This window comes from Archocentrus centrarchus, chromosome 9 (assembly GCF_007364275.1).
Source record: "Archocentrus centrarchus isolate MPI-CPG fArcCen1 chromosome 9, fArcCen1, whole genome shotgun sequence".
NCBI lineage: Eukaryota > Metazoa > Chordata > Actinopteri > Cichliformes > Cichlidae > Archocentrus > Archocentrus centrarchus.
Window position 1 is genome coordinate 23,567,466 of NC_044354.1, and position 13,307 is coordinate 23,580,772.

At 41.1% G+C, this 13,307-nt stretch overlaps 1 protein-coding gene across 1 annotated transcript; it reads right to left on the reverse strand.

The window, feature by feature from the left end:
- On the reverse strand, window positions 1-12,771 carry LOC115785613 (poly [ADP-ribose] polymerase tankyrase-1-like). The gene is given in 37 exon segments (XM_030737374.1): window positions 1-104; window positions 107-145; window positions 148-209; window positions 338-458; window positions 461-523; window positions 776-880; window positions 1,086-1,155; window positions 1,295-1,392; window positions 1,496-1,616; window positions 1,806-1,888; window positions 2,040-2,286; window positions 2,418-2,606; window positions 2,835-2,944; window positions 3,259-3,478; window positions 3,627-3,679; window positions 3,682-3,714; window positions 3,717-3,790; window positions 3,950-3,974; window positions 3,977-4,043; window positions 4,045-4,095; window positions 4,294-4,373; window positions 4,518-4,599; window positions 4,601-4,690; window positions 4,780-4,858; window positions 5,185-5,239; window positions 5,242-5,275; window positions 5,385-5,506; window positions 5,672-5,785; window positions 5,788-5,857; window positions 6,210-6,276; window positions 6,380-6,437; window positions 6,440-6,472; window positions 9,586-9,662; window positions 9,892-9,928; window positions 10,045-10,140; window positions 11,511-11,735; window positions 12,304-12,771. Coding segments are annotated over 37 exon segments (3,693 nt in total). The 5' UTR covers window positions 12,758-12,771; the 3' UTR covers window positions 1-15.
- Window positions 12,772-13,307: the final 536 nt, after the last annotated feature.

Below are 13,307 nucleotides of genomic sequence, written 5' to 3' on the forward strand. Positions count from 1 at the left end.
TATACACCACAGGTGTTATTTTGCTAATATTATGACCTGATGCCTTTGTTTACCCTGCTCTCCTCTGTAGATGACGTACTCGGCATAAGCTAGGCCGTTAACGCTGGCCGCCAGATTACTGAATGATGTCCTGGGGGAGCGTGGCCATCTTCATAGCACTGAACTGTAGGAAGGACTCCCCAAAGTCACTCGGCAGAAAAGCATTTTGCCTGAGAGAAGAGAAGCAAAGTCACAACACATTAAAAAAAACATTTACAGGAACAAAACTTTTGCTTCCATAACACCTTTCACTGCTGTGGTTTGAGTCTGCAGTTAACCCTTGACAGTCAAAAGTTACCTGTGGCACAGGTAGCAGGATCGGTCTTGTGTGTTGGGCAGCCGGTGCCCTCCACCGATGCCGTAGACGTACTGATTGCTTTTTGAGGAGTTCTCTGCAAAGTAGATGCCTGCTCCAAACCTCCTCCTATATAAGCGTGGCGCTCATCAAAGCCTTTGTGGATGATGGCATTGATGAACGGGGAACCTGTAGGAAATTGTGACAGAATTAAGTTAAGTAGTAATCAACAAGCTAACTTTATACAATAAGAACCCACTGTGACATGGGTGACATGTTCTGGAAATTTTCTCAAATAGATTTTAATTAAAAAGATTTTGAAATTCTGAATAAATTTTCCTTCAAGGAGAAGCAAGTGTGGCTCTTATGGGTTAAAAGGTTTTCTGTGGATGCCTGCTGCAGACACAGAGCAACAGATGGTGTGACAGTGGCTGTGGTTACCGTGAACAACATCCGCTCGTTGTGATGGTTTGTGGTTCTCATCTGCGATCTCCTTCTGTCGGTGGGTGTAACGTTCCCTCAGCTTCTTGTTTACCACCTTTGAATCTGTGGGACACGGTATGGTACATTTCAAACAGGATGTGGGAGTCATGTTTGTTTCACACCAAAAACTAATGATGATTCCAAGCTGCTGTCCTATTGAGGTTTCTAACCCAAAAACAACAACAACAACAACAACAAAAACGTAATATAAAATAAAAAGTTGTTTGGTCTTTTGTGGATAATCAAAACAGACAAGAGTCCATGGTACAGACCTTGATGATGTTGTATCTACTGAAGACACCACCAGCATTGCCTCCATCTCTGTGCTCTCTGATGGGCTCTGCATCTGTGTGGCACGGAACAACAAGAATTTTACCCAGCTATTGCTTTATTGCTAATTTACATAGTTTGTAAAACAGTTGCATAAAATGGCTGTGCATTTTTTTTTTTTTTGTTAAATGCAGCTTTTTAGCTCACCTCCTCCTCCACTGACTGGTATTCCTTGTCGTCCGGGGCGAGGTCTATAAGAATGGTTCCCTGGCTGGCACAGTGGAATGTGAGGTACGGGTTGGCACCTGAGAAGTGATTAAGAGTCAAAGTGTAAAGACACATAATGTCTACCCAAGTAATGGTACATTCCCCTCTTCCACCCACAAAATCCACTGGATTGCACTTCACCTTGCTGGCCGCCCAGCAGCCTCTCAACTCCTTTAATAAGCTTGTGTCGATGGCCATATGCGTTAATCCCAATCTCCTTCAGCTCCTCGTGGCCCATGTCAGCCAGCACGTCCAGGGTGATCTGAGAAAAGACGAATCCCACAACAAATTGAGACATATATACTGAGCAGTAATAATCTCATTTTGGTCAATCTGCTGTTGAACATATAACCAGTGGGTTACATAAGTCTAGTTTAGTATGAATGATTTTCTTTCTTTAAAATAAAAAAAAAAAAGCAGTGTGTGTTTGATAGGACATGCTGTTATTGACCTGCTCTCTCTCAAAGATATCCCTTAGGTGCTCCAGACCCAGGCTCTTCAGGAATTGACTTATGTTCATGTCCAGCATTGCCACTATGGGGGGTGGGGGGGAAACCACAGTAGATTTAATGAAACAAAGAATTCTTAACAAAAGCTCCTCAAGCTTTTCCATGTCCATATTTCCGTGATTGACCACATTTTATAAACTGATCAGCATTCAATATGACGACTGCAACACACTTACTTTCCCCTTCCTTGCGATCAGTGCCTGTGGCTCCATCTGCTACCCCGGAGGTCCCGGTGGCAGCGGCAGCAGCCAGCTCAGTGAGGGGCCCGGCGAGGTTGTCTATGCTGCTGGCAGCTGATAGACAGGATGGCGTGGAGGCAGGGGAGATGACAGAGGCGCTGACCACTGTTGCCTGAGGCTTGAAGCAGCTGGGCAGAGCATCCGGTGGCATGGCATCCATCAGCAGGGCTCGGATATCATCAGCCTACAGGAATATACGATAAGTTAAAAATCTTTCAAGTAGAGGGAACAGTTTGAGTCTTTCAATGAGCAAACGTATAAAAGGTCAGAGTTCCATTTTAATATTGCAGACATGTTTTAGAAAGAAGCCTTTACCGTCGCCAAATCCAGAGCAGTCTGTCCCTCCTGGTTCTTCATGGTGGGGTCGGCTCCATGAGCCAGCAGCAATGCACAGAGCTGCGTACGACCCTTCTGGGCTGCTTCATGGAGGGGTGTGAAAGCCCATTTGTCTGTAGCATTCACACACGTGTTGTATTTGATCAGAAGGGCTGCAATGTCCACGTGCTGCAAGGAAGAGAGAGGGAACAGAGCACAAGTCAAACCGTGACCTTTAAGTTAAATAAAACAGATCAAACTAAAAGTTACTGACAGCAGGGGCTGAAGGCAAAAATCATCAACTCAAATATTATTTAGTCCAAAATGTTAAAGCTCTTCATGTAGCTTCAAGCTACAAAACCCACAGAAACTGGATATGAAAAGTAATGTGTTTGTGTTTATGTTGTTGAGACTGACCCCATAAGAAGCAGCATTATGAAGAGGGATAAGGCCTCCTTTGTCTTGCGCGTTGACATCGGCCCCATGCTCTAACAGATACTCTGCCACCTCAAGGTTGTTGTAGCCAGCTGAGGAGAAAAATCAGGAGTCAGAGCAACATCCTTCATATGAACACCGCTTAAAATGGTCTTTAAAAAAATTAATGTATCCAATTAAATGAGAAGTCTCATTGAACTCCACTCTTTTTTAGGACTAACATGAATTAAATGCAAATAAATATTGTGTAAATGCATACAACAAATACACAAAGCATAGACCAACCGTCCAATAAACAGCACAAATTATGTTCCAAGCTTTTCCCTTTTTCTATTAATGCCAAATGGTGTGTGTTGGTGTTTGTCTTCTTTTGTACTGAGTATAAACACATGAGAAGAACTTATACCTGCGAGGTGGAGCGGTGTGGAGTTGCGCCCCTGTGTGTCTCTGCAGTTGATGTTTTCTGGAGAGCACAGTTTCTGAACCCGGGCCAGGCAGCCCTTTTTGGCAGCATCCAGCAGGGCGGCATCACCCCTCAGCAGGTCCTGGATGTCCGTGTCTCCATCTTTCACCATGTCCAGTGGCATGTTGCCATCACGGTTCTTCTTGGTTGGGTCGGCTCCATGCTGAAGAGAAAAGTTTTAAAGGTGTATTATTTTATAAAAAAATATTTGTTTCACACGGACCTGTGTGACTTTGCAGGCCAAACTAAATAGTTTCCCTTCAGGATCATCGTAACAATAACAAACTTGGATGATAGTGGTGGATCCTTACTTTGAGCAGCAGTTTGCAGATTTCATATTTTCCTTTGGCTGCAGCCTCATGAGTGGGGTGAACTTCCAAAGGTCGGCGACATTCACTGAAGCCCAGTTCTGACCAACAGCTCAGCCACCTCATAGTGACCATAGGAGCAGGCATTGTGGAGGGGAACAAGGCCACTGGAGGAGGAAAACCAGAAGTGAAAATCATCACACGAGAGCGTTCCAAGTACTGACATTCATGTTTTATAGGACAAATGGATTAACTTTAAACATCATGGTGTTTAATTTTTTTTCATGATATTTTAGATATCCAACAGATGTAGTTTATGAACTCACCCCTTGTCTTTGGCGTGAACATCAGCCCATGATGTAGCAGGTACTCAACAACAGCCACTCGGTTGTAGCCAGCTGCGAAGTGGAGAGGAGTAGAAGTGGCGGCCCTCCAAGTCCCGACAGTTTACATTCTGGGGGGTGCAAAGTTGCTGCCAAACGTAGATTTATAATTAACGGTATGACAACAAGTTTACAGGACACTACATTTTATGTCACTGCTATTAGTGAGCATGTGGAGTTGCTGGGCTGCAAATTTTATAGGAAAGTGTACAATAATGATTTTATTACAGTATAACGTGTCTGTGAAACTTATCTGAGTGATCGCGCAGAAGAGTCAGTGAACTTACTTGCACTGTATCCAGATCCCCTGCTTTAGCCGCCTCCAGAAATCTGTAGTCTACATCAGAGTTACGCGTGGGAACATTTTCTGGAAAAGAAAAAAAAAAAGAAACAAAAAGAGTCAAGAAGGACCCAAATATACCATATGATGACAAGGAAACAGGTTTTGTCATTTTCAGACTATAAAAATGCAAAAAAAAACATCTTACAAAATTACAAATGTGGTGATTACCATTGAGAATCTGTTTGTACGGCTCGTTACCCATCTGAGCAGCAGTGAAGCCCTGCAGAGACACGATAGAGGGGTCTGCCCCCATAACTCAGCAGCAGCTTGCAGGTCTGGATGTGACCAGCCAGTGCCGCCCTATGAAGAGCTGTCTGACCTAGAGTGTCCACAGCATTGACCTGGAGTCAGAAAAAAAAAAGGAGTTAAGTTTCATACCACTAACTCTCCCAAATCATATTTTTCACAGAAAGGAAATGGAAAAGCAAACCTTCGCTCCATGTTTCTGCAGCACCTCGAGGATGTCATTGTGAGCTCTCTCAGCAGCGACATGCAAGGGAGTCATAAAGCTAAAAGACGTCACAGATGAGAAGTTGTTACTTATCACTTTTTAATGATCCAAACCAAGTGCTGAATAGCAGCTTCTCTTTTTCAAAAATTTTAACACTTATTTCTTTGTAGCACTTAATGTGCTTTTACAAACAGCAAACTTTTCCAGTTTTTTTTTTTTTAAGACATACCTTGTCACAACTTAGACCACATTATGTGCTTAGTTTCAAATAAAATGCCTATTAAGTCAACACATTCATTCATCCTTTAAGATAGAACTCCTAAAAAGCAAGGTTCCTTGCACCTTACATTTAAATATAAAATCTACAAACTGTCATTGACTTACTCTTTGTTCTTCTCATTGATGTTGGCACCTTTACGCAGCAACAACTCAGTCACCTCTTTCTCTTAGGGTGGGGTGAAGCCACAGCGCAGTGCTGAAATACACATTAACATTAGATTAGTCTCAAGCTTCACCTTCATTACGCAGAACTGTGTGAAGAACTGTTGGCAACACTTTGGACGATCCAAAGTCTTGGTTCTGACCAGAGCTGTTTCGTTGGTTTGAGGATGTTTGAAGCTGATAATTTCCAGAGCCAGTGTCTTCTTCACTTTGGCCACGTCAGCCTCCCTGGCTGCCTGCAGCAGCGAGTGACCTTTGAACTCATCTAAAAAGAAAAGAAATGGGTGTAAATGATAAATTACAGGTGTGATCTAATGATTTGGGTTTCTGAAGTTGTCATATCTTTGAATTATTCAACATCAAAGCTAATCTTTGTGGAAAAACAGCTGTCGTCTAGCTAAGTCTCTTATGTGGCTTAGTGAGAACTCACAGGTGAGTCTCTCTTTGAGTTCTGGAGTCGGGGCCATGTCTACGGCGCTCTTGCTGTGGCAGTTTAACAGGGTGGGATCAGCCCCATGGCTCAGCAGAAGGGAACAAACTTCTACCGGTTCTTAGACGCTGCTTCGTGAATGGGAGTGAACTGCCACAAGTCCATGGCGTTGACACAAGCCCCATGCTGCAGAGAGAATCAGAGCTCAAAATGTGTACAGGAGAAGGAATAAACATTGTTTGCTTCCATCATCTCAGTATCTGACATCATAAAAGATAAGAAAATGTCATTAGTGTGACTGATCATAATTCCTAGCTCTACATTATTTCCTAATTATAATTCATAGATAAAATATGAACACCTGAACAAACTAGCAGGGTATCTGCACTTGTAATCTATTATCTTACAAAGGTACAAGATTTACACTTATTCAGTGCTCAATAATGTTCCAACCAATCCACACAGTCAAATTTAATTTTCCTGTACTAGTGAAACCTTAAAGTACAAGCTCATCAAATAAATCTTCTGTGGACTTTACTTTAAGCAGAAGCTCGGTGACCTCATAGTGACCGTACGAGCAGGCGTTGTGAAGAGGAACCAGGCCACTGCAGGACAAGACACTCCGATCAGAGTCATGAATTATACTTAAAGGACCAAAGAGGAACTTGATGGAGTTACCAAAAAGAAGAAAAAAAAAAAAAGCCTCACCCTTTGTCCTTGGCGTGAACATCAGCGCCATGCTGGAGAAGGAGCTGAACGATGCGGACCGGTTGTAGCCGGCAGCCAGGTGGAGGGGTGTGGGACTGTAAGAGAAACACAACATGTTAGTGCTGACTGCTAGCTGGTTTGATGTATACTGCCTTGATGGCCACATGAGCAAGCGGCTGATTAAGGCCAGAAGCAATGTGCTACAGCAGGCTATGCTCTGTGAGTTGCGGATGAATGGCAGACATCATGATGCAAAGTCAGTGAGTTTGTGGGCAGATCCAATGACAAAATTCAGTTACTGTCCTCATTACATCTGACCTGAGTGATAAAAAGCAACTTAACCTCACTAGTCATCTACCTCGATTTCAACTGATATGATCACCAAAAGATATAAATATGAATATGAATATGTATATATATATATATATATATATATATATATATATATATATATATACTATATATATATATATCTATATATCTATATATATATATATATATATATATATCTATATATGTCTCGGGACTTTAAAAAATAAGTCTGAGATAAGCTGGCAAGGAGGAAACCACTGGTGCTATGAGTATTAAATTTCAAAAAGCTGCTTGTGAATTATGGTTGGGATACAATACCTGGCTTACTTTCCAGTTTTTAAAGACAAAAACAAATCAAAACATATTTTGGTAAATCTTCACTGTTTTGAATTTCAATCTGCTTCCAATTTCTTAGATTCCTTAAGAAATTCTACCCATTTTTTTTTTTAATTAGATCAGAATCAGAATGAAGGTTTCATAAGTGAATATTCTGAATTCTGAGTAAATGAAATGCTATTGAATCCCAACCATAACAGGATGCAGTGAAGCTACAATAAGCAGGTTGAGGGGAAGGGGGGAAAAAAATGTAGCAGCTTAATTTCAGCCAAGAATAATGAGTGTTAGTATAAGCAAAGCTGCAAATCCCATTTCAACTGCATTTGTTCACTGTTCAAAAGTCTAGCTTGGGTCAAGCTTAAAATGAAAAGAAGGGACACTGTTCATGTCAATTCCCATGCAGTGATATTAATATAAAATGCAGAAATGTAAGATTCTCAAGGCACAGTGGTTTAAAAAAAAAAAAATCAGACTGATGAGAATTGAATTATGGAGGCTTCATTCAGTTTGGGATGACACAAGCAATCAGAAACAATTCAAAGTGACTAGCATGGAGGGCATAGCATAGCACTAGAATGGCAGGTTATCCATTCATTGCTGCATACCAACTAATCCAAGAGGGAATGTGAAGTATACAAGTTACAAACAGTACAAATTCAAGATTCGGTTGACAAAATGCAGAGGGGCAGGCCTTCAGGCATGCATGAATTATCACCATCATCAAAAACAACAACAACAAAAAATTAAAGCCAAATCAGACACTGATTTATGAGCAAGTGATTGAAAGTTGGAGAAGTGTGGGTGAGTGTGCAGAGGAGAGAGGACAGACGCTGAAATAGGCAGGCAGTGGGCATTTTGTGCTCCTCTCCAATCCAAAAAGATGAGTCGTCACCATGACACCAACCCAATTCACTCACTCACTCACATGCCGCATACATATACACACACACACGCACACGCACACAGACACACACATACACGCACACACACACACACACACACACACACACACAACAGAGGAGCATCAGGGTAGGATAAATGAGTGACCCGTACACCCAGGTCCATGATGTGCAATTAACAAGTGACAGCCAGCTTATTGGTCAAATAAATCAATGGATTAAAAAAGAATAAAAACAAAAAAGATCACAACAGTGCATCAATTAAGTGGCCGTTATCAAGGTCAACTTACCAGCATTTTTGTGATGTTGACTGATCGACAAATGTTGCCAGAGTCACACGGAAAACAAAACGAAACAAAAATTACAAATGACAGTGTCTTTTCACAGCATTTTCTCTCTCCCTTAAGTCAGTGAAACATAAACCGCAGTAAGACAATAATCATTGTGTGAGCCGTCAAAGACGGTTTGAAATTAAATGTGACAGAGAGCCAGTGAGGGTGAGTAGCTGTAGTGTGGAGAGTGGAGACTTCTCCTCCTCTTTTAAGGTCTGGTTAAATACCAGACCACATCCAAACTGGTTTACAGGCATAGAGCATGCAAACATCAATTATACTGCAAAGAGCTAACACTTTAACTTACGATGAAGAAAATATGGTTAGAAATGAATGAAACTGGCTAGTGCTGAAAAACTGTTAGCCACAATGAGTTTTCATGGAAAAGTGCAGGCTGTTGGTTATGTTTCTTTTTGAGTTGCTTTCAAAAACAAAAGCATTTATTCAGGCTAAGAGAAGCAACCCTTCAATAATTTCTAAACAATGCAAGAGGGACCAAAAAAAAGAACCCTAACAAAAAAAAAAAAAAAAAAAGCACAGTCTATTTTGTTACATAAGAGGGATGCAATGCAACATGATCCCTCACCTAAATCAGCAATGTTAAATAGTGTGTAAAGTCAGAGAAGAGGAGTGCCAGCTGTGCTTGTACCATTATACATCTAGACCACTCAACCACAAAGAGGAAAAAAGAAAACAAAATTAACACAAGGATGGTGATCTAAACACTGCTTACACTGTAATCGAGTCCCACTAACAATAAGAGCTGGAAACAAACTGTACAGAATACATGAACTTCGGTCTGTTTCTTTGATCTGACCAAATGCAACTGTACATAAACAGACATCAAAACTGTGACGCGTGCCTATGAGAACAGATACAATATGCCATCTATACAGAATCAACTACCCTGATTAACGGTGTTGAAGTATAATGTCTTTTATGGTTGACTTGAAAACTGAAAAATTAAAAGCAGAGTTGAGGAAAATTGAAACTGTTAAAATAATGAATTCACAGAAGCAAATAGATGGTCTGATGAGAGTCATGCATGCATGATTAGAGAAAGAAAAAACATCTACAACAGGTATTTCCAAATTAAAGGTGGCCCCCTATTAACACCCTCCCACAAATTCAGGGACATAAATCCTCTTTAGTGACACGCTACTCAAAAAAATCCAGACTCCTTTTCATACACAATGACTGACTCAAGAAAAAAAAAAAAAAAGAATCTTGTTGGCTTTTTCCTCAAAACTGAAGTTTTCGAAACAGTGCAAAACACACTATTAAATGTGAATGTATTTGGCATAATGTGCTACTTGTGGCTCATTTACCTTGCGCCCATCGCTGGCATGACAGTTGACATTTAATGGAGTCAGCAATGCCATCAGTTTTTCTTCATTTCCACTCCTGTAATTACATGGTTGATAAGACTGACGTCATTAAGTCACCATTATCTAGGATTTTTTTTTTTTGGCACTGAAAGAAAACTATCAACTAAGAGATTAAAAGTCGGACATCACGTGTGAACTGCAGGTGTGATCATTTATCCTGCGTTTCATATGTTTTAATTCTTACACCTGCTTACAGAATCAAAACACACCCAACAACTTCATGTCTTCAACACTGATGCACTCACCTTGCTGCTTCCAAAAGCTCATCCTTCTTGTATTCACCTGGAACAATACAAGCTCTCAGATTAGAAACAGGGATCTTAAACACTTCCCATAAACACAGGCATGTGACATAATTTGCAATAATTGCTACACAAAGTTAACTGTGAGAGACTGACCAGTGAGAACTGCCTTGGCTGAAGGGTCAGCTAGATCCAGAGCAGACTTGCCATCAGTGTTACGAATGTTAGGATCAGCTCCGTGTTGCAGTAACACTGCAGGAGAGAAGTTCAGATAAATAAAACCCTTACATGTTCTTCCTTTTGTGTTACCCAGAATGCTTAGCATATTAGACTGATTACACAGCAAAGATATTAATAGACAGCACAAAGTCGACAACAGTGTTTTTTGAAACTGGCACCACTTCTATATTTTAAAGAGCTTCAGTGGAAAACTTCACCCCACACGATCAATGCTGAAGCTTGTTAGGGGATCATGCACATACTCATAGAACTAAAATTACATCACTCTTGTATTCATCTGGATGAAAATAAGCACTTAGATTAGAGCCTGGCGTGCAAAACACTTCCCACAAATGTTTGCAGTGGATATAACTTTCCATGAGCAATTGCTGTCCATGTTTATTTAGCAAGTTAACTGTTACTGACTGGTGAGAACAAACTCAGCTGATTTATCCAGGAAACTTTAGTTATTTCCATACAGACATGTTTTAACAACGGAACCACCGGTCTACATCATATTAGATTTACCAAAAAGTTTGGAAAAAATAGTAAAAGTGAGCTTTTTATGTTTATTTTCTGTGTACAGACATATATTGTTAAGATGTTGGGTGCTCATACTAAACATGGCCTTAGTTTTAAACAATGAGGTCAGTGTACCTACAAGTAATCCCTATGAGCCAAAAGCTCAGAGTTCAGACGGCTCCAAATTCTATTTTCAAGCTGCTTTTTTTTTTTTTTTCCCCACTCTTGAATATCCTTAATATGTGCATCTCAGTCACACACCCAGCTGCTGTTCAAATCTGAAATTTGAAAGGGGCAGACAATCAGAAGAACCTTGTCTTAAAACGAGAGGAGCTAAAACAACTCGTTTTGGACAATGGATGAACTGAGGAGCTGTGCCATGGTCCAGTGTAAGAAAAATAAGTATTCATTTGAACTGTGAGTTCTGCAAAGCTGATAAAATAATAAAAAATAGTTGGCTGGAAATGAGCAAAACAGGTCCCCTTAAACAACCAATCCAGTTGTTATTAATAAAGGGTTTCATTAAAAAAACAAAAACAAAAAAAAACTTGTTACAAATGAGTCCTCGGCATGTCTTTCTACACGGGAGCCATGCCTGTATAAGCAAATGCTTATGTAAATTAACTAACAAAAGGCCCGTTTAGCCTACAGCAATGTGATAGCCCAATAAAAGAATATAGAGACATGTGTTTCTGTGTAAGTAATGGATTTAACCTGGTCTGACTTTGCCACTGCTCTGTCTCTCACACGTATATCTATTTATCATGCTTTTCAATAACCTATACTAAAAAAAGAAAAGAAAAAAAAAAAAACAGTTAGGAAAAATAATCACATATTTCCGTATTTGCCGGTCCTTTGATACAAGCTGCAAGAATTCTTACCAATGCACACATCTATCTTTCCCTTGATTGCAGCTTCATGTAACGGAGTGTAGTTCCAGTTATCTCTGGCATTTGGATCTGCGCCTTGACACAAAAGGAGGCTGACGACTTCTGCGTGTCCAAAAGAGCAGGCGTTATGCAGGGGGATGAGACCTCCATCATCCCGAGCGTGAACATTGGCTCCAGTCTGCAGAAGGTGCTCCACAACATCTTTTCTACCAAAGCCTAAAAGAAGGTTAAAATGCATTTGAATTCGGTTTTCCTTCTATATTAAGTTAAGCGTTTTGCAAATATTTCCTATAAACAACAAACAGCTTCAGCTATTCATATGCAAGATCCCAACAAAACAAATGTCTGTTATTACTACTATGATATACAGACTCCTGATTTATACACTTAAGCATCCGTATACACATGCTTCTTAGCAGTAATTGCAGAGTTGCTGCATTAATTTTGGCCTGGGGAGCTTGTGCTAACAAAATACAAGTAATATAACGTTAGTTTTTGTTGCAGTTCATGCTATAACTAACGAGACAATGTTTTGTGGTCTCTGGCTAAATATTAGCGGCTAAGAAACGTTTACGGCACATCTTCATAAACTGGTTGCACAGCGTCAAATTATCTGGGCTACAAATTACAGTTGTCTTTTAAGGTGTAAAGAAAAAAATGACCAAAAAAAAAAAAAAGGTTAGCACTAGCCGTAAACAAGTCGACCAAAACATGTTATCTAGCTAGCCGCCCACAGTGTGTTAGCTAATAACAAGGCGATGTTGCTACTTCATTAGCTTGTTACCCGCAGCGAAATGAAGGGGGGTTGATTTTCGACCAGCCATGTCCTTCGCGTTTACATTCACTGAATCGACAAGTCTCTTTACTCTGGATACGTCTCCGTTACGACAAGCCTCGAACAACTCCCTGAACGCCCCGCCGATGCCGCTGCTACCGTCGGTGGGGCTGGTGGCTCCGGAGCCAGGGCTCGAAACGCTGCTGCTGCTACCGCCGCCGGAGGTTGTCGTGGTGGAGCTCGCACTGCTCGCTAGGGCCGGGGCTGGTAGGTCCGGGGAGGCCAGAGCCATCTCGATCCCTCCGCTGCACTCCCTCTCATTCTCCGAAGGTCCGACGGCCGAGGTCAGCAAAGCCATCGGCGGAGAGGCCGGAGGAGCGCCAGAAAGAGAGCTGTTTCTCGGCGGAGACTGTAAGGTATTTTGCTGTTGTTGCTGCTGCGACGAGCGACGAGACACCGCCATTACAGCAGCTCTCAGGCGATAATAAAAGCAGTTCCTCCTCCTTTCCGGTCAAAGTGGTCGTGTTTCCTGTCAGCTGTTTTCTCAGCGGAGGCTAGCAATGGAAAAAACCCCGACTTTAAATTAGTCTGCATTATAAAACACATTAAAAACACAGTCGTCGGGTGTCTCCATGCGCATTGCTTTATGTTCCACCCAACATAAGCAAAATCCATAAAGATTCAGCACACTTAAGTCTCGCATAAGCTTTGTGAAATGGTGGGTGAGAAATGCACAACAAATGCTCTTTGGATTTGATGTTGGTGATAAATGAGCTGGTCCAAATGACTTTAAAAAGTCCAGTAGATTTTGTATCATATGTTCCACCTATTGGAAATGTGTATTTCCTTTAATTTATTCTTACGTCCAGTTCACCCCGTTATCACTTCATCTTTCCTTTCAACCAAATCACCACTGTCTTAAAAAAAAAAAAATCCCTTTTTTTTTCGTGGTACTATGTGCAAAAGTAGTTCAGCACTGCGAAAAAAATAGCGACGATCAGGCAGATGGTGGC